General features: G+C 23.7%; 2 protein-coding genes across 2 annotated transcripts; one reads left to right on the top strand and one right to left on the bottom strand. All coding sequences in view use genetic code 6, as the record gives it.

Moving 5' to 3' along the window:
* Nucleotides 1–694: 694 nt before the first annotated feature.
* Nucleotides 695–16,897, bottom strand: TTHERM_00203010 (phosphatidylinositol 3- and 4-kinase family protein; the record flags this gene model as incomplete). The annotated part of the gene is made up of 34 exons (XM_001007086.2): nt 695–1,098; nt 1,154–1,624; nt 1,681–2,029; nt 2,097–2,269; nt 2,374–3,319; nt 3,376–3,723; nt 3,782–4,267; nt 4,422–4,838; nt 5,029–5,075; nt 5,122–5,983; nt 6,154–6,319; nt 6,377–6,791; nt 6,970–7,349; nt 7,401–7,789; nt 7,846–8,150; nt 8,234–8,594; nt 8,656–9,036; nt 9,086–9,850; nt 10,120–10,275; nt 10,333–11,174; nt 11,229–11,611; nt 11,671–12,027; nt 12,111–12,627; nt 13,018–13,274; nt 13,330–13,462; nt 13,519–14,091; nt 14,152–14,314; nt 14,357–14,664; nt 14,719–15,352; nt 15,412–15,806; nt 15,864–16,104; nt 16,169–16,396; nt 16,457–16,632; nt 16,771–16,897. The coding sequence occupies 34 exons, from the start codon at nt 16,895–16,897 to the stop codon at nt 695–697; spliced, it is 13,155 nt and encodes a 4,384-aa protein (XP_001007086.2).
* A 1,716-nt stretch (nt 16,898–18,613) lies between these two features.
* TTHERM_000203009 (hypothetical protein) lies at nt 18,614–19,900 on the top strand (the record flags this gene model as incomplete). The annotated part of the gene is made up of 3 exons (XM_012795366.1): nt 18,614–18,721; nt 19,060–19,516; nt 19,569–19,900. The coding sequence occupies 3 exons, from the start codon at nt 18,614–18,616 to the stop codon at nt 19,898–19,900; spliced, it is 897 nt and encodes a 298-aa protein (XP_012650820.1).
* Nucleotides 19,901–23,300: the final 3,400 nt, after the last annotated feature.

The raw sequence follows: 23,300 nt of genomic DNA, 5'->3' as shown, positions 1-23,300 counted from the left end.
CAATAAGCTTTAATCAGATATATTTATTATTAAAATTAATATGAATTGATTTGAAAAATATGCAATGTTTATATAATATATCTTAAGCAAAGTGAGCAGTTATAGATTAAAAATATCTATATAATATTAATTCATTTTTGAATTAATAATCATTAAAAATGGAAAATATTGCAAAAAAGTTCATATATTAATAAGTGTTTTAGAAATTTGGTAGATAGATAGATAGATAGATAGATAGATAGATAGATAGATAGATAGATAGATAGATAGATAGATCGATCGATAGATAGATAGATAAATAAATAAATAAATAAATAAATAAATAAATAAATAAATAAATAAATAAATAAATGCAAATATCTCACTTAAATTTAAATTGATTTGATTTAGATTTTATCATTCTTTCTTAATTACTATAATTTTTATAAAATAAATTAACGAATATACTTATTAAAAATAAATTTAAAATCTTAATCTATTTTAAATAATAATTTATAAAATCAACAAATTAATTCATAAAATATAAATATTAAAAGCAATTCTATTAACAAAAATTATAATATCAATTAAGAAAATCATAAAAACTTCTTAGGATTTTAAAAATTCTATAAATAAAATTGAATGATGTAACATAAAATATATATTGATATCACAATAATAGATGCTATTAAAAATTAAATAAATGATTGGCCACTCATATGATTGGTGCCCATCCAATCCAAACTCTTCCTATAATATTTGGGTCAACAGCCAAATCTATCAAACAATCTACTTGTTCATGTACTTCTAAAAATTGTTTTTCGTTATATTGATTTCTAATCGATTTTGGTTTTCCCTTTAAAGCAGACTTTAAATGCTAAAAGTAGTTTCCAGTTTTATGTCTTGTTGAAGATAACTCTTCAGTAAATAAATGAGAAGGATTCATTCCAATTAATTTTAGCTTTACAATATCAATTCTTTACATATGAATCATTAGATCAGCAATTTGACTAGCCTCCATAGTACTTAATCCATACTGTTATTATGATTATGACTGCTCTGCGTTATAAGTCTTGGTGGAATCTAAATGCCCAATATTCTCACTAAACATAATTGTGCCTGTTTTGAATATAAATATTAAATGTTTAAATATATCTTGATGACATTCAATTACCCATTTTTTTGTCTTTTGTAAGCTTAACCCAATCAACCAAAGGATCGTTTATGAATACTTCACAGAATTCAAGTAAGATGTTTCTTTTCTTTTTTAAAGCCATCATTGATGAGATCATTGATTATCTAAAGATTCCATTAATTCCAATAGGACTCATTAAATTTGTAAAGCACCTTGTCAATCTAAATGGCATTAGCTCTGGGACAGCAAGTCCTAGACCAGCACCAAAACTGTAACCAAAATCAATTGAAACTATATCACCGTTAGAGTAATTTACTAAGAAATTTTCTAAATGTCTATCACCAATACCAAGAATATATCCTGAAACACAAACAACAGCATAATTTCTTATAAATCTTTCTTTTAAGTACAAATAGGTTTCACAAGTAGAAGCTAGTCTTTCAAGCGCATTCCTAAACACATCCCTTGGAATCAAATCAGCCTATTCATTGAATGCTTATTCGATTTTGTCTAATTTTTATTATATTAACAACATTTAATTATTACTTATTTTTATTCTATATTACCTGATGGTTCTAATTATAGTTTTATATGCTGTTCAGCCAAACCTCCTTTTCTGTCTAGTTGCTTAAGCCATTCTCTTCTCATTCTCAACCCTTCATTGTCTTAAGCAATGTCTTCTTTGCTTCCCATTTTTTCTTAAAATTCTTTGTTTAATATTTCCTTTAAAACGCTTGTCTTATCAACCCATTCAAGTAAACCTAAGATGTTCGTCATCGGAATAATGTTGAAAGTTGAAAGGTTCAGCTCTTTAGACTGACATTAAGGATCATATTCGAAAATATTATTCATAACTTAAAACAGTTGCTCTATTCTCTGATCTAGTCTTAAATCTTCAATCCCCTTTACTAAAAACTTTATTTTAAAAAAAATTTTTAAATGAATAATATGTTTATTTTAAGTAAATATATGTATAGCTTACTTTATAGCATTTTTCATCAGAGCCATATATACAGAGTCTTTTGGGACGACGAATTGATTGGAGAGTCAGAATTTATGAATCAAAACTTTATATTTTAATGTGTGACTCTTTGTATGGCTCAGTAATAACTGCTCCAGAAGTGTATTACCCAGGAATTTCAATAATGTGATCAGCTAATATATTAATTTTTGTTAATAAAATAAAAATATGAAAAGAAATAAATTTTTCAAATTATGTTATATTTTATTTAATGAAATATTCTAATTGTCTGGATTACCTTAGAAGTTTTATAGGAAACTTGAAAAATTAGAAAGTTTGTCATAGCCTGATTTGAGATCTTTTGTGTTGACTTTATCTCTGAATTTTTTGATGAAATCATAGGCTTCTTTTTTATCTTAGTCATCTCCCTTTGTTATGTCGGTAAATTTCTTAACAAGCTTTTTGAATTCGCTAATATGATCCTTTGAAAATTTGATGTTATAACTTCCCATATGATCTGCATTAATATTATGTTAGAACAAATCCTCTTCTGTTTCTTTTAAAATTCTATCAATAATTTTCTGATATTCTTCAACAGCCTTGTTAAGTTTAACATAATCTTTTTAGGAGCTATAGGTGTTGTGAATTTTCTAAAATGATAAAAATTAGCTCTTTAGGTATTCAAGGTAGTAAATCAAACGATGCTCAGGGTGAGTTATTTGATTCAAATGGTACATAAAATTATAATAATGAGGCATTTCCTTGTGTAATGCTTCATATATTTCTTAAGATAAAGCCGTTTCGCACGTTGTTTAGTTGCTAAATATAGTATTAAACTAGTAAATTAATGCCTCAGGATAGTTTTTGGCAAGCTTTTTAATCAAAGGTTCGAAAAATTCAACTAAATTCTATTTCTTTAAAATGTGCATCATTTAAGGCAAGAAGCTAATAAATATCCATGAAGGAATAATTTGTAATTCTATGGCCTCCTTAAACTTTTAGCCTGTCATATTCGGGATTTGTTAAATAATTCTTAACATTTTTAGCACTAAATTTGACATATTCTAATCAAATTCAATTGACTGATTTTAGCTCTTTTCAGGATTTTCTTATATTTTTTCTCCTGTTTCTACTTCCATTTACATTTTATTTGACTTTTGTTCAAATTAGTTAATTCCTCCCATTAAAGAAAAGCACTTGAGAGTGTATTCCAAGAAAGAACTGCCAACAGTCTCAACAGTTAGCTATTTATTTATTTAGTCAAAATTAAAAAAACATTAAAGTAATTTAACTTATTTACCTAATATTAAACTTTCAAAGTCTTTTTTAAGTGATCTCTGCTCTCAGACTCAATGATTCTTAAAAGTTATTCACAAAAATTAGCAAATCTTTTGTAACTCTTTAACCTCATTGGAATGATCTCTTCAAAAATTTATTCACTGCTGTTGAAATTATTATTTCCAGCCATCTATGGAAGAGAAGCTGGTCCTTTAAAAGAAAAAGTATTTTCAAAAGGTTAACTAAGCGATTAGCTCTAGCTAGATAAGTCTATATCTTTTTTCATTATATCATTCTAAAATAGTTTATTATATCCCCAGTAAATATTATTAATCACATCTGCATATTTTTCTAAGAAAATGTCTTCAACCTATTAAATTTAATATTTAACATAAAAAACTAAACTTATAAATGAAAAATTTTAATACTATTTGAGTGAGGGTATAATCTTAATAAACATCAATGAATTTTTCGTTCACTTAAATATTAAGCTGTTCGAATTTAACTATTTGAGATTAGTCTAGTTAATGAATATACTTCTCCTTCTCTTACTCGAAAATTTTTATCAGTTTGCTGAATTTCTCAAAGGGGTTCTCAGGGATTTAATCATTTTTTAAATCTACTTCCAATTATTTAAGTTTCAATTTTGAAGTGATTTTGTAGTAGTCCCAATTAAATTCAGGTAACCCATTCATAACTTTTCTATAGCCAGCTGCTTTTTTCATTTTTCTATCAGCAGCTCCGTGTATTCCTTTCTTAAGCATACCTTTGACATTTTGAATATACCAATTAGACCTTATTTTATTTACAAACTAATCTTCCAAATTATACTTTTAGTAGAGAGCTAAAGCAAATATCTCTCTGCTATTTAGTATCTAGTCCCAGCAAATTTAATTATCGTATGTGTTAGAAGGCTATTTGTTATAAGCAACATCAAAAAGTAAAATAAATAGATTGATTTTAAAAATATTTTTATTTAAAGTTAAGTAAAAGAAAATTTAAGCTAACTAATTTAATGATTATAAGTGAGAATTAATTATATTTCTCTTTAAACAAAAAAATATTTACTTTTCTATTCTACCAGTTTTTGAATAAGCTATTAAAGTCTTCATAAGTTGCTTCTATTTTGCCATCAAGATGGAGATATTCCTTAAGTTCGTAGTTCTTATAAATATTAGAGAGATATTCATGCTTAGATGCTGTAGCAAAGCTACCAAAGTTACTCCAAACCCTCAGGAATTGATTTTAACTCAATTTATGATAATATCTCGTCCTATCAATATCACCATCTAAAATTGTTATTAGAGCCATTTCATAGCTAAGAGGACCTTCTAAAACGCTTTTACCATATTCTGTATTCATCCAAAGCTTTACATAATCTTTCAACTCTTCCCACCTACTTGTGTCAGCTGAGTCAGATTACATAAGAGAAAGCATAAGTATTTTCATTTTCTCTACTCCTATTTTTTCTGGTTATTCAAGAACCTAAAACAATTACAAAAAATATGTAGAATAAATAAAAATTTTATATTCATCAAATTAAAAATATTCAGAAATAAAATCATTAATTTTAATATTAAATTTAAGAATTTTGTTTTAGAAATTGATAATTTTAATATAAAAATTTATTAATTTTCAAAAAAATAATTTATAAATTGCAAAGATAAATTTTTACATCTTTATTGATTTCAATTAGTTCATTTGCAAGATCATCCCATTTTCCTAATAACAAATTATTTTTAATTTTAATTAAAAAAAAATTATTTACCCATTAATGCAAGTGTGTCTTGATATTCACTTTAAATATACTCTTGAATTCTATCATCTAAACTAACCTAATTATTCAAATTATCTTCTATTGCCATTCTAAATTAATTTTATCTTTCACTTTCTTTATTTTTAGAGCTAATTTCTTTCAATATTTTTAAAGAATTTTATATTTAGCCTGAGAACTTCAAATCGAGTGCAACAATCATATCTTTTTATCCCTCGTGTGAAACTGTTTTTTTAAGAATGCCTTTGATTTGATCTTTTTCATTTAGATGAGAATAGATGTCAATTAAATCCATCCAATAATTCACTTCTAATCTTTTCTTCTCAGATTATTTTTTTCTAGATTCATATAAGAGTCTTTCTTCTTCAAGATCTTCTTCATTTTCATCTAAATCTTTTTCATAATCATCTTCACCTATTTGCATTTCCTTTCTTCCTCTAGCCCTGGAAGCTTTCTTCTAGTTATTTTTAAGAATTTCTTTTCTTTTCTTCAGAACATCTTTATCACCAGCCTATTCATTTTAATCTATCCTATGGAATAACGAGAAAAGACTTTCTTCCAGTAGCAGGATAGATGTGTAATAGCTATGACTAAGCAACCCACTTTATTTAATTATATTACTATCAAACAACTCACCTTCTTTAGTTAGCATAATCATAGTTTTATGAATAGTTGAAACGAAATTGAAATCATGAACAATTGACTTAGCTAAAATGTTAGATAAAATATCTTTTAGCTTTTGTTATCTATCAGCAGACTCTTCTTTCATAAACATAGAATGTAATAGTAATTAGAATAATTATCCAGCTAAGGTTTCATCGATGAAACTCAAAGCCATCAGAGGATCAATAATATCCTAAATTGAATTATAGTTAAAATTTTTTAAATTTAAATAAAGTATTTAATTAAAATTTGTGTATATTATTTAAGCTTTTTTAAAGGGTAAGTAAGGCATATGTTAAATAAAAATAAGACGTTAAAATATATAAAATGAATTAAATAAAATGTAAATTTTTATAATAATACCTTGTAAAGGATACCAATATCAGGTAATTCACCAATTTTATATTTTCTGATTGTCTGTAATTATTGTTTTCTCATTCTATTTTGATTTTCAAAAAATAACTGTTGCTATCTCTTCTTTATGTCAACAGTATTAGTTAATGTTTTTCCTTCTTTTGAGTCCTGATATCTAAATATATTTTATTTATTCATTTAAGTAAAACTAGTTTTCTTTGTTTAAAATTACCTAATTTTGTTTGTTGAGTTTTTATTGACTTAGCTAAAATCGAATAAGTGAGATGCAAAGAACTTGCTGAGATTGTTATTCTTCTTTTCTCTTTGTATATCAGTTCCAAATAAATCAATTTTCTTTTCTTCTCCTTCTTCGTTTTCATCATCTTCATTTTCTTCAGAGATGCTACTCATTTTATTATCAAAAAAGAGCTAACTTTAATTAAATGTGTAAGGGTTTCTGTTTGAAGATGAAAACGATGAAGAAATCTATTGAGAAGGATTGACCAGTCTTTTCATTTAATCTTGGTAAATTTATCTCTTTTCTTCCAGTTGGTTCATTTAGCTTGCTTGATCTTAGGAAGGAATAACCATTTCACCTTAACTGTTATCTTAGGATTAACTATAAACAGTCGCTCTAACTCCTTCTTCTTTTAATTTTATAAGTAAATTAAAATAATATTATTAAAAATGAATATTTAATGTGATATTTTTATAATAAATTTATAAAAAAATCTATTAAAATTTTTAATTAAGTAATTAATTTTTGTTTTATTTTTTTTTAAATTAAATTTTAATATTTTTAAAGAAAAATAATAATGATTTTACATATAGGCATCTAACTAACTCCTGTGATATTGTACATACGACGAGGAGCTGGTATTGCAAATCCTTATGAGTCTTTATAATTAACTTGAGAGAGGGTGTAAAGAGGAGTCAATGGCTGACTTGAATTGTAAAGTCTCATGTTATGAGAATCTCTGAAATCCCAATCATAGAACTATGCTAACTTACTAAGTTACTCATCAAAAAGATTTTTGTCATAGTCTGAAGTCCTCTTTGATAGACACATAATAAGTGGGACAGCACTCAATAACCATAGCCTTTCTTATTCAGGCTAGTAGATTTCCTAAATCAAGTATAAAAGCCTTTCATAAGGCGTTTTTGAGTCATTTGTTTCCCTGTCTAAGAACTTGAAAGTATTTTCTCTATTTTTTATGTTTATTTAAATTTTATATTAAAAAATTGAAGAATTAAACCTGATTGTATTATGTTGACTAGTCAAACCACATAGGATACATGACTTAACTTAAGATTTGAATTAATTCATTTCTTCACTCTCATTTATCTGATTTTTATCTTTTAAATCACTTTCTTGGTTGATGAGGTAATCATATAAATTGTAAACTATTGTGTAATATGCTGTAGCAAATTTTTCTTGATAGTGCCTTTCATATTTCTGTTTTAAAATGGAAATACTGATTCTCATTAATTGTATTGCATCATCGAATGAGTTCAATATTTGAGGACTGCTCAAAAATACAAAAAGACTTAAAAATTTTTCTTAGTTTTCAACGTTTTCATCTTCTGCAACATTCTAAACAACTCCTCTAAAAGAAGTACAAATTTTGTGGATATCTTCTTTCATCTAAAATTTAATTAATAAAATTTAAATACACATTAATTAATAATTAATTAATTTACATTTTCTCTTTTGTCTAATTTCTTTTTCAAGAAAATTAGAATTGATTGTAGAATGTAAGCACGGTCCATTTTACTTTTTTAATGGATATAGTCTTGGCAATAGGTAATAATTTTTATATTATTCAAAAAGTCTGGGTAGTATTAAGTGATGCAGGCAACGATAATGGGGAATCTTTCTTTGCTAGTTTTATCAGTCTTGTTTATAATATTTACAGAATTATTCACTATTTCCTGCTCATAAATTTTCCTCTTTCCTTCAAATTAACCACCGTACTCATGCATCATAGACAAAAGGCCTCCACAAACTAAATTAATAAATAAATAGATAATTAAATGTAAACTTTAGTAAAGAATCATTTTAGATATATTAAAAAGAAAACTTTATTACCAGCAGATGCAGCTTTACAGTATTGCCTTTTAGAGTGTTATTAAAATAATAATAGTCTCTTGAGTCTATCTTTTTCAGATATATTTAAGAAGAAAGCAAATTTCTCTTCTACAGTTTGTGCTCTTGAGAATGCTTCATAGTTAGAAAGTATAGGAATTCTTAATTAAATACAAGCATCTAAAATTAAAATAGAATTTAGGTTCCATAACTATGATTTTTCTTTGTCTTCTTTATCTTCAAGCAATAACATCTTTGTTAACTAATTTTCATCAACATAAATGCACTCTTTCCATAAATCCAATAAATTCTTTAAAATTTGAATATTTTATTTAAAGATTTCTTTTTCTTTGTGAGCTAAAACCTATAATTTAAGTCATTAAAATCATAATTATTTATAATATTTCTAAAATTAAATAATTTACTCTGCATATTTTGTTTATAACCTAGCATAGATTTTACTTTTTATCTGAAGCTATTCTCCTGGTTACTAAATTAGGTTTTTTAGAACACCAATCTATTAATGTTGTAGTGACATCTCTTAAAAAGTAATGGAAGAACTTTGAACCATTATCATTTAATTTTGCATAATCAACTAACACATCAAACCACTGTTATGAGTATTTCTCAAACAACAATGGCTTGTTCAAAACAATTTTAATTATAAATATTTTTTGACCTAAGCTGCAACTATCTTTCTTGACTTCTTCTAATAAATTAGTCATCCATTAGGGCATAGCTTCAGTAAGAGGGAACTATTAAACCATTTTATCAATATTTGTGAGAACTGTAGGCATACAAGGATGCTTTTTTAAAATATATTTTTATAGTTATTGTATATTTTAAGAAATTTACTCTATTGATTAAGTCCATTTCTAAATTTTCTCCAGTTTAATCTCCAAAAAATAAATTTTATTGTTACTGCATATATTTTTTTGTTTCTTATATAATATTTTCACTTTCATCTTCTTCGTCTTCATATATATCGTGTTCACTGTTTTTGCTAATCAACTCATTTGCAAAAGAGGGTAAAAATGCTTATGAAGCAGAAGTTTTGTTAAAAGTGCAAAGAACTGTCTCATTTAAATATTTTTTGCAAAGAATTTCTTTTGTATCGAATTTTGGAATCCTTGAAAAAATATTTCTGGTACGAGCATACGATCTTTCTTCAAAATTAGTTTCTATTTCAAAATTAAATTCTTTTTAAGTACCATCAATTAAAAGATCCCAAAGATGATCGTTCTTTTATTAAAATAAGAATTAATTCAAGATATTTTCTTTATTTTAAGTTTTTGTGATAATTTAAGATAAGCAATTATAAACAGCACAAGAGAATAATCTAAGTATTGAGTGACTATCAATACCTATAAGATCAGGATTATTTTAAACATTATTCTTTATATCATCTGCTCTCTCAAATCCTTTCTTTCTGTACTCAAATGCTATTTTTATTAAACTCTTAGTCAGCTCATTGCCTTATGTAGTATCTGGATATAATTTCTTATGCACATCATCCTTTATTTTATCTAAGCTTAAAGCCTTATACAAACTTTCGAATATGTTGAAGACTTAAATAAGTTCCTGCACCCATCTCAAAACTTCTTTCATATTTTCTTATTTCTAAAATATTTAAGATTTATTTTAAATATTATTTTTGTTAAACCTGAATAAAAGATAAAAAAATTGATTTTTATCAATAAGAAAAATTAAATGTTTTTCCTAAAATGCTTTAGCAACTCTGTTAAACTCAAAGTAAATTAAATTAAATTTTACATATTAAACTTATCTAAAAATATTTTTAGGTAATCAAATCAAAGATCTACTTTAAAATTTTATTTCAATTAAAGAAAGAAAAATACAAAAAATTAAAAAATAAAATAAAAATTTACCATAAAATCTGTATTGTAAAATAATTTCTCTAGATAGGGTGAGTTTTTTACCATAAATTTGACATTAGCTTCTTCTTTAGCGTTTTCAATAAGGTGGAGTAATACCTTTTAAATGATTTCATATCTGATGCACTCTAACAAACTTCTGTCCAAATCCTAAATAAATGAATATTGAAAATAGTTAAAATGATTTGAAATAAGTATTTTAATTACTTTATCTTTGTATTGATCTAATGCCCATTCCATAAAATAGAGTTGTTTATTAACGGTTTGGGTCATGAAATTTTCTTTAATAAACTATTGAATGAATGTTATTATTTTTGTATGATAAGGTTCTTCTAAGCTTTCACGAATAACAGGGAAAAGTATTTCAAGCAACTCAATCTATCCTGCTAATTTGATCATGTTAATCATACATCCTAAAATAGATTTAAAGTCTATTTCTTGCTTTGAATCTCTTTTTAATTCTTTCACTTTCATAGGGAAATATTTTGAACGAACTGAATTTACTTTGTCTCTAAGACCCCTTTTTACAAAGAAGTCTGCATTGTTTATGCATTTCAAGTAAAACCCAAGCAAGTTGAATCCTTACTCATGAATGAATAAACTTTTTTCAACTTTAAGAGAAACCTCAATTAATTTTTCAACATAATCTGAATAATTTTTTTCAATTACCAGACCTTCAATTGAAGACATAATTAGCCAGTTTAATTTCAATTCAATTTCCAAGAAGGTATCTTCTTTTCTTTCTATATTAATAACTGGTAAATTTTATATGAGAATAAGCAAGCTTTCTTCCTTTTCTTTTCTATTAAAAGATTAAATAATGCTCTATAAAAGAGGAATCGTCAGCTTTAATAAGGAGATATTATCTTTAGCAAGCATCAAGTATTTTTATCCTATAAGATTCCACTTACTTTTAACATATGTAAGCAGCTAATTCTCATACTTCTGGAAGAATTAACTTTATTAGCTAATTATTTGCAATATAAATTCATTTGTAGATTCACTACTTATATCAAGGGCGAATTAAAATATTTGTTGAGTCCTGCTTTCTGTTTTATAATATTTGATTTTTTATTTATAAAAATATTGAATAATGAAATTACCTCTAAATAAAGAATCTTGCTTATTTAAAATATTTTCTTCTGAAGACTTAACCCCATTCAAAATTCCTGAGATAGCCTTTTCGATATATCTAATTGTATAACGGCTAGATTATGAGCATAGCTTGAAAATCAATTTTATACCCTCAAGGAATATTTTTAGCTCATTTTCTTTGAGCTTTTATTCATCTGAAATTATTTCTTCAAATTTTTATGGTTTATTCCCTTTAAAAATATCTTCTAAGGCTTTTAAAACATAATCTTAAAAGAAGTCAACTCCTTCTTGAGTAATCTCCTATAGTGCCTTGATAACAGGAGTTATTTTTTCGAAATAAAGCTCACTCTTTGTTAAAAAGATATCAATATTCATACCTCTTATTAAATGACTAATTTATATCAAAAATAAATCAAATAAAAACGATTATTAATACAATAAATTAAATACTTAGGTTTGAGGAGCATCTATAAAAATATTGAGTATTTATTTTCAAGGGTGATATTTAAAAGTACATCCAAAAAGGTAGTAAAATTTAGTATGTCGTTAGATAGTAGAGACATAAATTCACATATCTTAATAAACAAATTAATAACTGCTTAGTATTAATTTTCTTAAATGTCAATATCAACTGCATCATCAAGTAAAATTTCCATCAATAATCCATCAGACTTTAAATACGACTCTTATATCTTAAATAAAGAGTTAAAGAAATTTTCTATGTTAGTGCAAAAGGAATCTATAATATCCTCAAATTAAAGTAACTCTTCTTATACACTGAAGAAGTTATTTTTAACGATAAAAGTTCTATTTAAAATAATTTTATTTTTTTTCGTTGAAATCAAAATTATGTTAATTAATTTAATAAAAAATTTAAAATTATTATTTACACTACATCTAACTGAGATAGTAAAACATTTATCTCTCTGAAGTAGGATTATGAGTTTATGGCTAATTTTAGTTATTTAATTTAATCTCCAAACAAGTTATCTCCTTATTTTCTTTTAGCTAAAAATTTTTTACAGCTTATATCAGAATCTTCTCTGTTAAGAATAGATTGCCAAAGTTCAAAAGAACTTTTCCTAACTAAATATGACGAGTTAAAAAATCCATAGCTATATAACCAGTCAAGAAGAGAATCTAACAGTTTAAATTATCCACTTCTGTTTTCATTCTTTGCCTTTAAAGTTTTATAATTCTTTTAGATAATATTTGTCTATAACTTAATCAAGATGTTGAAATTATCTTCAACCTCATTACTTACACCCGTCTTTTATACAATTCTCATAGAAGTTTGTATTGTCTCCATTATAAATTTATCAACTAAAAATGACTCATTTTTAATATTATTAACAACTTCTTTTAGAGCAAGCAAAGCACCAAATCTCTTAGAAAGGTCAGGTTATCCTTATTAAAATTAAAAAGTAAAAATTTAAATAATATATTCAAAAAATCAAAACAATTTGTTGTTTTTGAATGTATTATTTTCAGTACTAAAGCTTCGTTGAGGTAGTTTAATAAAATAAAATACAAAATTTATTTCGGCTTAATTTTTGTTTGAATCATTTTTATTTTATCAAAAAATTCCAATAATGTTAGCACTCATAATGATTATATCTGGAATAAAATTATTATTTATAAATTTTTCTTAAAAAACTTTAATTAGTTAAAATAATTTATAACATTTAAAATAAATAAAAGGGGAATAAAATAAAAAAATAAGCATTTATTCAAAATATAATAAATATAAAAAAAATAATTTAAAATAATTAAATCTAACAAGTTTAAATAAAATACCTGAAAAAGAAATAATTCTCCTTAAAGCTGACTTAATATTGCTGTGGTTTACCTTAATTTCTTATTCTGTATTTTGCTTCAGAGTCCATTTTATGAATTAACCCAAGCAATTTGCTGCAAGTTCTCTCAAGTTATTATTATCTTTTGAAGAGATGAAATTCATAATGTTGTCTAATAGTTCTGCAACTTCTGGTGACTCTAGTTATTTGCTGTTAGCAAACCAACGTGAAATTTAGAGTATTAACTAGTTCATTAACCTGTTTAAATTATTTAAATAAAATTAAAATTATAAATTAATTATTTTATAATTACTAGCAACTTGGGTGGCTTGAATTACTTCCAATAGAAAAAATTGTAGGAAATAATTTAGAATATATTTTTGAGAATTCCTCTTTTGACTTAATTAGATTTTCCATATCTCTTCCTCTCTTCTTTTATCCTCCTTCTAAATATATTAAAAATATTTTTAATAAAGCTAAAATGTTAAATAATTTTAAATACAAATTGATGATGCTTAAGTTCCAATCATGTAAATAGTAATTGCATGAATAGCTTCGCATGCGTATACCTTAATTTTGTCATCAGGATTAAGAGTGAGTTCTACCATACGAGGGAGAAGCTTAGTTAAATTTATATCTATTTTCTTTGCTAGTAGTGGAAGAGGGAATAGAACTTTAGCTTCATAATCCCAACTAATAAGAGAAACACCCTTCTTTGAAATTTGCAAATTTTCAAACTCACTTAAAAGCTATCTCTCAACATTTCCTTAAAACCCTTTTTCACTAAGAACAATTAGATGAGATTCTCCTCCGATATCACCCAGTAAGTTTGTTACCCTTTCAATTAAATCTTTCTTCCTTTAGCCTAGTTCACTAACTGTTAAGTTAAAGATATCTCTTTACTAGTTATTACTTTGTACTTTATATTTCATATCAGAAGTAATTTCTTCAAGTTCTCCTTTTGTTATTGATAAATATTCAGAAAGATAAGGAATGACTAGTTTTAAATATTTAAAAACAACCCTATTTTTGCTTCTTTTTATAATTTTCTGTAAGCATTCAATAGCTGCAAATCCTAATATTTAAAATTTTATCTTATAAAAAAATATTTTAACAAACATAAATAATTTATTACCCATAGAAACATTTTACACTCCTAATTCAAAGCCTTTTTTCAAAGCTACAATTAAATTTTTCCTAAAAAAAGAGTAATTATCTATTAAGAGCACTTCGAATGGAATACTAAGCATAGTTTTTAAGCAGTCAATGAGTAATTCGTCTTAATATTTTCCTAAATTCTAAATAAAATTTTAACTTTGTTACTAAATAATTTATTTTACCTTGTACAGTTCTGAGAAAAATATTTTAATTTAGCTAGTGATATCTTTCTTAATATACTTTTTAAGTCCTTTTAAGATATTATTTTTTTCAATGTACTCATTCAAACACCTAAGAAGCTTCAATAGTACAATAGATCTAGGTAGCTTTCTAAGTTTAAGGATAATAGATTTGTAGAACTGATATATATAATTTGAAAATAGTGCAGGTTTAATTGAAGGAAGAACTGAGTCAAAAAGCAGTGTGACTCTGTAGAAAAATTGCAAATCCACTTCGTTATTTGCAACATATTAAACTTATTGAATTTCCCCTATACAATTTTATATGTTTTAAAATTACTTTGAAATAAAATTTTTATTTTTACTTATAATATCTTAGATCTTGCTTTCTTTATCTTATTCTATTTCCATTTGGTTTTTATCTTTTATCTCATCTTCTTCAATTTACTAAGTGTAAACAACCTTGTAACTTAGATCTGTATTTTCGAGAAGCTAGATGATATATTAAAAGAATTGAGCAGAGAAATGGTGTAGAGTCTCATCAGTCCACAACTAGCAGTTAAAAAGACTCTTCCAAAACTAGCTACAACTTTTTAATGTCTCATAATATTCTTGCATAGACAAGAAAGAGTTGTCAGGTAATTTTATGCTCTACACAAGTCCATTTTAAACTAAATTTTCAAGCCAGATGATATATATAGATTAATGTTTTTTCATTTCTCTCATCAGTTAAACTATTCCCTCATTAAGTGGTTCCTTATACTTCTCATAGAATGAACTAAATTGCTTAAATCCAACCATGCATAATCTCAAAAGACTCTGAGACTCATCTTCATATAATTTATCTAATTATGAGATAATATTAGCAAAGGAGGTAATAAAAGAGATGACTTATTTCTATCTATATAAAATAGTCTTAAATGATGTTCCTTTTTTCATAGTCTCATCTTCAACGGGTTAAAAATCAACAACACTATTAACACCATCCTTTTCTATGTGCTTTTAATTCCAATTAACAATTAGAAAAATATTATCTTACCATAAATTTAATTAATTACCTTTAATAATCTAACCTCAGAAAGATTGATCATCTGCTTAAAAAATAATTGAAGCTAATCTTAGCCTAAATGCTTTGCTATAGCTTTAGAGAAAATACCAATAGATTTTATGATGACTGTTATTGAAGCAGTATATATTTGTTATCTCTCTTAATTTATTAGAAAACTCATCTTCTAGATAATATAGTTAAATGAAAGCTCATGGTTCTTATAACTTGAATCTAGTTCAATTGCAAGTAGTGCCATTAATGATTCCAGACAGTCAGATGCATTTTCCTTAACATCTCTATTATTATGGCTAATTAATCCCAACACCTTATCAATAATTTCTTTTGAGTCATCTAATATCTGAACCTTAAAAATATGAGAATAAGCTGTCAACACTTTCAAAGCATCTAAATTGTAAAATTTATTTATGAAATTTAAAATATTTTTATCAAGTATTATTTTACTATTAATAACTGAATATGTTTTCACATCTTTTATCTCTGTTATGCCAATTTTAATCATCTTATAAAGATCTTCCAATTCCTTGTTGCTCAAATGAATTTCTTTTAATGAGTATCTAAATGATTTAAACATGCCAGAAACGTAAGATACTTCAGGCTTTTAACTTGCCATTTGAACTTATAGTTCTTTAAAACAAACAGTTTGTATTTCTGCTTTTAGATCGTCCTCTAGTTGATCAGTAAACTTTATTTAATTAGAAAATCTAATTAGTATTTTATTATCAATAATTTTATATATTTTTCCATACAAATTAAAAAATGATTCCTATCAAGTTCCATATTGATCCTTTCACTTTTTGAGTTGGCTTGCAAAATTTAATTTCATTAAGTAAAGCTGATATCGTATTTTTAGGATCAATTATTTTTTCTAATAGCTCTGAGTTATCTATACATTTAATAATTTTGATAATAGGACTAAGCGATGTCTCCTTTGCCTAATTTGATTCCTCTTTCTTAAACAAGGACATACAATTTTTCTACATAGTTTAATTTCAAAAATAGAATTAATATTTTAATAGTAATATTATTTTTTTTACACATATTAGCTCAATGTACTCAAATACTTTGAGCTTTCTTAACTTAATATATGCTGCTATTGTTCTAAATAATCCTTTTCTAATCTAAGCCTACAAATTATCTTTATATGTCCTATTGTTTTCCAAATAAGTGAACAAGTTGAGGTCACTGTTGAAAATCTTAGAGTTACATAGAGCTTTTTTAATTGATAAAAAAATAAATTTAAGTGTTAAAATAATTATTTATAAGATTTTAGTTTAGTAAAATGATAAAGATTATCATTTATTTAGTGATAATCATTGTAGTAAGATTTAAAAAAACAATTTGTTTATACATATTTATGAATCATCCAAAGTTTCATCTAATAAAATATCTGAAATTGCTTAAACTATTTGCTTAGAATCAGTAAAATTCCCTTAATAAAGCTTTATTAAAGCGCTTTCAAGTAAATGCTCTAACATTTTTTAACGAATTCAAAAAAATAATAATAAGCTTTAATATTGATATTTATTATCAAATATTATTAATATCTTTGTTTGATTACCGATTTATAGTAATATCTAATTCTGATATAATCAACCCATGCATTTATCCTAATAATACATACATACTATATACAAAATAAATCTTTATTCATTTTATTTATAATTGGGCGCTTAGTTTTTATCGTATTTACTATAAATTCTGCCCAAAACCCTCTTTTCACAAAATATGAAAGAATTAATTAATTGTATTAAGAGTAAATATTTTTTCTAATAATAACTATAGAATTTACAAAACTTCTAAATCATTTATTATTTTGTGTATTAAAAAAATAGATTTATGATTATAAATCTTAAAATAGAAATGTTTGTTTTAATTATTTTAAAATAAAAAATATTTTATTTTTAATTTCGATGTTATAAATAAATTAAATAAAATTCATAACTTAGTAAATAGAAAACTAAATCACATTTTGAAAATTGAAAAATGTTTCTACTTGCATTTGAACATTACTTTGTTCTTAGATATAAAAAATACAAAAAGAAACTATGGTTATTTCTACTTAGCAAGGTTAGTCTATCTTTTTGAAGAAAAAAAATGTTGTCTTTATTAATAAAATACATGTTTTGTTATCTTAATTTGTTAGCAATCAAGTTTTTAAAAAATATATAATTAAATTAAGTAATATAAATTTCTGTTTGCAATTATTAAACATTAATCATTTGAAAATCAAAACTATACAAACAAAGTAGATGAAAAGAATTTTTAAGTAGATCAATATATTTTAAATCATATTATTTTCAATAAGCTAAAATATCAACGCACAAGCGTTATCTAATGAATAATAAAGGTTCCTTTAGGATTAAACAAACTCTTAGATTTGCAGCTATTAGAATTAGGTTTATGATTTTGTTACTCAGTAATGCCTTTAGTGTGAAAGCTCTTGCTTGAATTGTTTTACTCCACAAGCAAATAATTGTTAAACCTGTAAACCTAAATTATACTTAGATTAAGCAAACTAAACATGCATTAGCCAATGCTAAAGTAATAATTTCATAAACTCTTAAAATTAATGTTAGGAATGCAAAATTTATGGATGTTATTAATGTCAAAACGCATCTATTTGTAACGAATGTTTACCTAATTTTAATTTATAAAATGGATAATGTATTTTAGACAGTGATCTATGTGAAGAAAATGAATTCTATAATATAAAAAGCTAAAAATGTGAATTTTATTGTTAAGGCCAATAATATTAGGATACCTTATTAAATTTGTGCTAACCTTTGAGCTATTGCACAGTTTTAGATCAAAATTTATCTGGTTAAAAGCTATAAAATACAATAATAGAAGTTTATTATGTTGAGAAAACAAATATCATAGTAATATCTCATCCTAATTGCGAATTTACTGTTTTAAATGAAAACCTTGATAAATTATTTTTTATATCGCTTCAGAAAAATGACTAATAAAATTACAACGTCTTATATACCTTCATGCCTGAATCGGTTATTAATGATATTGGGATGTGTTTTACGTAATCTGAAATTACATTTTATAATTTTACCTCACAAAAGATTTCATTCTACTACAAAAGCCTTAGCCAGTTATTAAATTTAGCACCCCTTAGTGTTTTACTAGAATATAATCTTATAATATTTTATTCTACATCTGGTCAAGTATTAACCTTTGATATGAACAGCTTGAAGTTTGTCTAGACATCTATCAATTCACTCAATTATCTTTATCTTGTAAACATAACTCATAAATTGTTCATATTTATTGATCTACTTGATAGTGGAGTAAGTTCTTCATTTTTTAATTACTTTTTAATTTATTCACTTACCATAAATCCTTGTTAATTGTTAAGCAAAAAGAAATATTTAGTTTAATTAATTTTAAAATTAATTAAACCTAACAGAAAGTTAAAAAAAAAATACTAAATTTCTAATAAACGAAGGATTATAGTGCATTTATTTATTAATAAAAAGATTCAGTTATTTTTTAGATAAATTAATTAATATTTATTAATTTGTTTTGTTTATTTAACATTTTAGATTCAAAAAAAATATTACATTTATTTAAATTAATTAATTTAAAAAAATTAAAATTTTTTGAATTATTATTCATTATTTTTTAGTTTTAATTATATTAGCTTTAAGATAATTTAGATTTTATGCTAATTTACTAACTAAATGATAGCTAAATAATCGATAGTAGCAGCTCAATATAATAAGTACAGATCTTAGATGAATAATAATTAACTTTTTTAACTATTACATAATATTATGTGATTATTTACTAATTGAGCTAAGATCTTAGTTAATTAAATTAAATTTATTAAAAATAATTTGATAACGCCATAATTAAATTAAGCATAAGTAGTAATAGAATAGTTTTAACAGCATCTCCTAGCAAAGGTGAGGTATTTATTTATATATACAATTATACATCTAATCCTTATTAATATAATTAAATTAATATGTTTTAGATTATTTAAAACTACTATAATTATGATTATTAGATAATAAAAATTTAAAATCATGATTATATAATTGTTTATATAAATTAAGATAAGTTTACTTTGATAAAAATTAGTGAAATTAATGAATAAACCTAAATCTCTCAATACCCTTTGTATTATTTAAGATATAGTTCAATCGGATATATAAAATTTCTTATTGGTAATTCATAGTTATTTGAATTAAGTATTTACACTTAGTCAATATAAACAAAGTAAATTTATAAAGAAATATTTAAACTCAATAGCGCTAATTAAGAAGAATATTCTTATGTTATTTAAGAAAAGTACCTCAGTAAATTCTAGATTCCATCTATTTTTGACATAATTAAAAATTAAACATATTTAACTTTAGTAGATGAAACACAGTATAATTATTTGCTTAACTTAAAGATTTCAATAAGTAATAATCGTAAATTTGAAATTTCATAAATCAAATAAATTAATAATAATATATTGAATTAATAATTAATTTTTTAACTAAATGATTTTGGTTTGTATCTTATTTAAGGTCAACCAAGTGAAAACATTACTTAGTTTTATTTATATGATAAAAATAGTAATAATATTTTGAAAAATTTTACTATAAATGGAATTTTTAATTTAGATAGCAGCTTTTTATTAACAAAATAATAACTAGTTATTATGTTCTAAAACGACTCTGTAATTCTTTATGATTACTATTAAAATTAAATTTTAAAATACTATCAATTCAATAATGCATAAATCATTTAATTTGTGATAGAGGATTTTATCTTCGCTATAGTAAATAGCACTAATTTATTTGCAGTTTCTGTAAATGATTTACAGCAATAAATAATAAATCTCAACTTCTAATATACAACAATACAATTTTAATATGATAGTAATTAAAAATTTCATCATACTTAAGTTTTAAATTTAAACAATACAATTTATTTAAAAGTTGATGAATAGTATATATTCCCACTTTAAATATCAACGATGTAAATCATTTAAAATAGTAATAAAATAATTATTGGTACTTAAGACCTCAGTATATTAGCTATATAAGAATCTTAATAAATTGTGTGCTTTTATAGTAATTATTATGAAGTATATAAAACAGATTTGACACTAATCAGACATACTACATTACCATTTAGTAAAGCTTTTTTAGGATGGTATTATCATACATAATTTAACAAAATTATTTTCGTATTAAATAAAACTGTTTACCATTTAAACTTACTTAATGACTAAATAAACTATTTTGATAGTAGTTTTCAAATTTCTAGTTTTAATATAATTGGAATATAAGAGAGCGAAAAATATGTTATTATAAGTCCATTTTTGGTAGATATAGAATACTTCTAGATAGTAAAATAAATTTAATACAATTAAGTAAATGTTTATGCTACAATTCATATTTGTGAAATTAAAAATTTTGGAGTCAGCACAAGTATATTGATTTTTTCTGATTAAATAAATTATGCTTTTGCTTAAAATATCTAGAATAAACATCAGGTTATGATATATGTTGATCAAAATAAATTGTATCAATTTTTAACTTAATATCATAATTATTATTTAGTGCAACTTTAACCTGATAACAGTCTATTGTAATATAATTTTTTAATTGATCAATTTTAAACAATATAACTTTATCTAAATGATACAATTTAGAGTTTTTATTCAGATCCTTTAAATTAACTTTATACCTATACTACAACAAATGGGTTCTTCTTAATTAATCTTAAAGTAAATTAAACTGCAATTAATCTAGGCAAATTTTTAATTTCTGAAGTTAAATTTTGCCCAACACTTTCATTGATGATTTTTTCCACATAAGCTAATCAAATCTATATATACTAGGTAAAATATATTATTATCCATTAATATTTTATTAAATAATTATTTAGTAATTGAAAAGTCTTAAAATAATACCAAAATTTTTTTCAAAATTTTTATTAATCAGCTATTATAATAAGATAATTACTTTTATTATTATAATATGAATTTATTTTAATATTTAACAATTAATTTCTAATTATTTGAAATAAAATTAAAATATAAATAGATAAATAATAATTTGCTATCCTAAATTGAAATGAGTAAAATTAAGTCTTTTGTTAATACAAAAAGACCATTGAAGTTCAAAGTCTAATGTCAAAATGATTTGCTTTACATATTTTCACCTTATATGAGGTTTTACTCCATATCTAGCCTAAAAGAATATTCATATTAAATTGTAAAATTAAATGATTAACTTTAATTTAATTAATTATTTTTAATTATTAGGATTCCTCATATTTAAACACAAGATAATGTGATCCTATAATAAATATCAATGAGAAATTTATTGTTTATCCTTTTAGTTAATTCGGTTAATTTATCTAAATTGGAGATAACATTTTAATATAGAATATTTTTACATTTACACTTTTCTCTACTTACTTTCATTTAGATTCGTTGTAGAATCTTTTGATTGTAATTGATGTAAATCAATATTCTATCACTACTTTTGATGCAATTTATGGGATTATCATTTAGTAATACTCTGATAGCTATAAATTCAATAATTAGACCTATATTTTTAATGAATAAGACTCATCAATTATTATATACAACTCTAAACCATAAATAGAAATATATTACTATAATAAGAACTAAAGTAATTTAATTATAAAGGAAGTTTACAATAAAAACTGTTAATAGATACTATTTGAAAGTAATAAAAAAGTAATATTTTTGGTTTCACAAACATTTATACATACTTATTAATACCCAACTCTATAATTTATTGAAACTATAATATTGGAAATAACTAGCTCTATTTAGTTTATTACTCTCGATATATATTTAAATTTACTCTTTTTGCAAACAAGTGATAACTCATTTTATATGTATGATCTACAGGAAATTTTATACTTAAATAATGAAAACATTTATTAATTAAGAGAAGTAGAGTTTTTATCTTTTGAAAATGATTTAATTCTTGTTTACAATTTTGAGAGCTTACATTTATCATTATTTTAGATCAACTAAATTAAAGATATGTACTTATTTGATTCTTTGTCTATTAATATCTTTAAATTTGGTGAGTTAACAAAATTATAGAACAATACTTTCGTTTTTATCAATTAAGAATCATTATTTATAGGAAATATCGATACATACACTTGCTAAATAAAGTAGATATTCTAGTAAAATATAAATTTTACAATATCTTAGTATTTTTATGATATCTTTTAATAATAGCTATATTTATTAGATACATACAATAAAAATATATTAGTATTAGCCTTTAATAAATCTAAATAAATCTAATAATTTTTAAGCATCCCAGAGAACATTAAAGATGGAATTATTGTTTAAAATTACATTATATTATTTTCTGATTACGATATTATGAGAATAAACATTATCAACCAATAAATAAATTTTTAATATAATGTAATATCCTAAGTTATTTATGAGATTAATAAGCTTAATAGCTATGTATAAAATTAATTTTATTCAAAACTTATTAACTAAAATGAAATAGATAATACGCATCTTATTTTGCTCATATGTGGTAATAAATTATATACATATGATATTATTTAAATGAAACTAATTAATTCTACATTTGATTTTTAAAATGAAAATGTTGTTTACTATCATATAGATCAACAGAGAAATATCATTTATGTAGCAACCAATACAACTAAAACACATATATTTAACTACTCCTTATAGAAACTTGGAGAAATTACTAATCCTTGTTTAAACCACCCTATTATTTAGATAGATTCTAAATACATCTACTCTATATGTCCTAACTCTGTACTAATTTATAATGCTTACACTTTAAATGTAATAAAAGAATATTCTTTGTTCTCCTATCTAAATAACATTAA

This window comes from Tetrahymena thermophila (genome assembly GCF_000189635.1).
Source record: "Tetrahymena thermophila SB210 genomic scaffold scf_8254815, whole genome shotgun sequence".
Classification (NCBI taxonomy): Eukaryota; Ciliophora; class Oligohymenophorea; order Hymenostomatida; family Tetrahymenidae; genus Tetrahymena; species Tetrahymena thermophila.
This window is presented reverse-complemented; position numbering and strand designations above follow the sequence as displayed.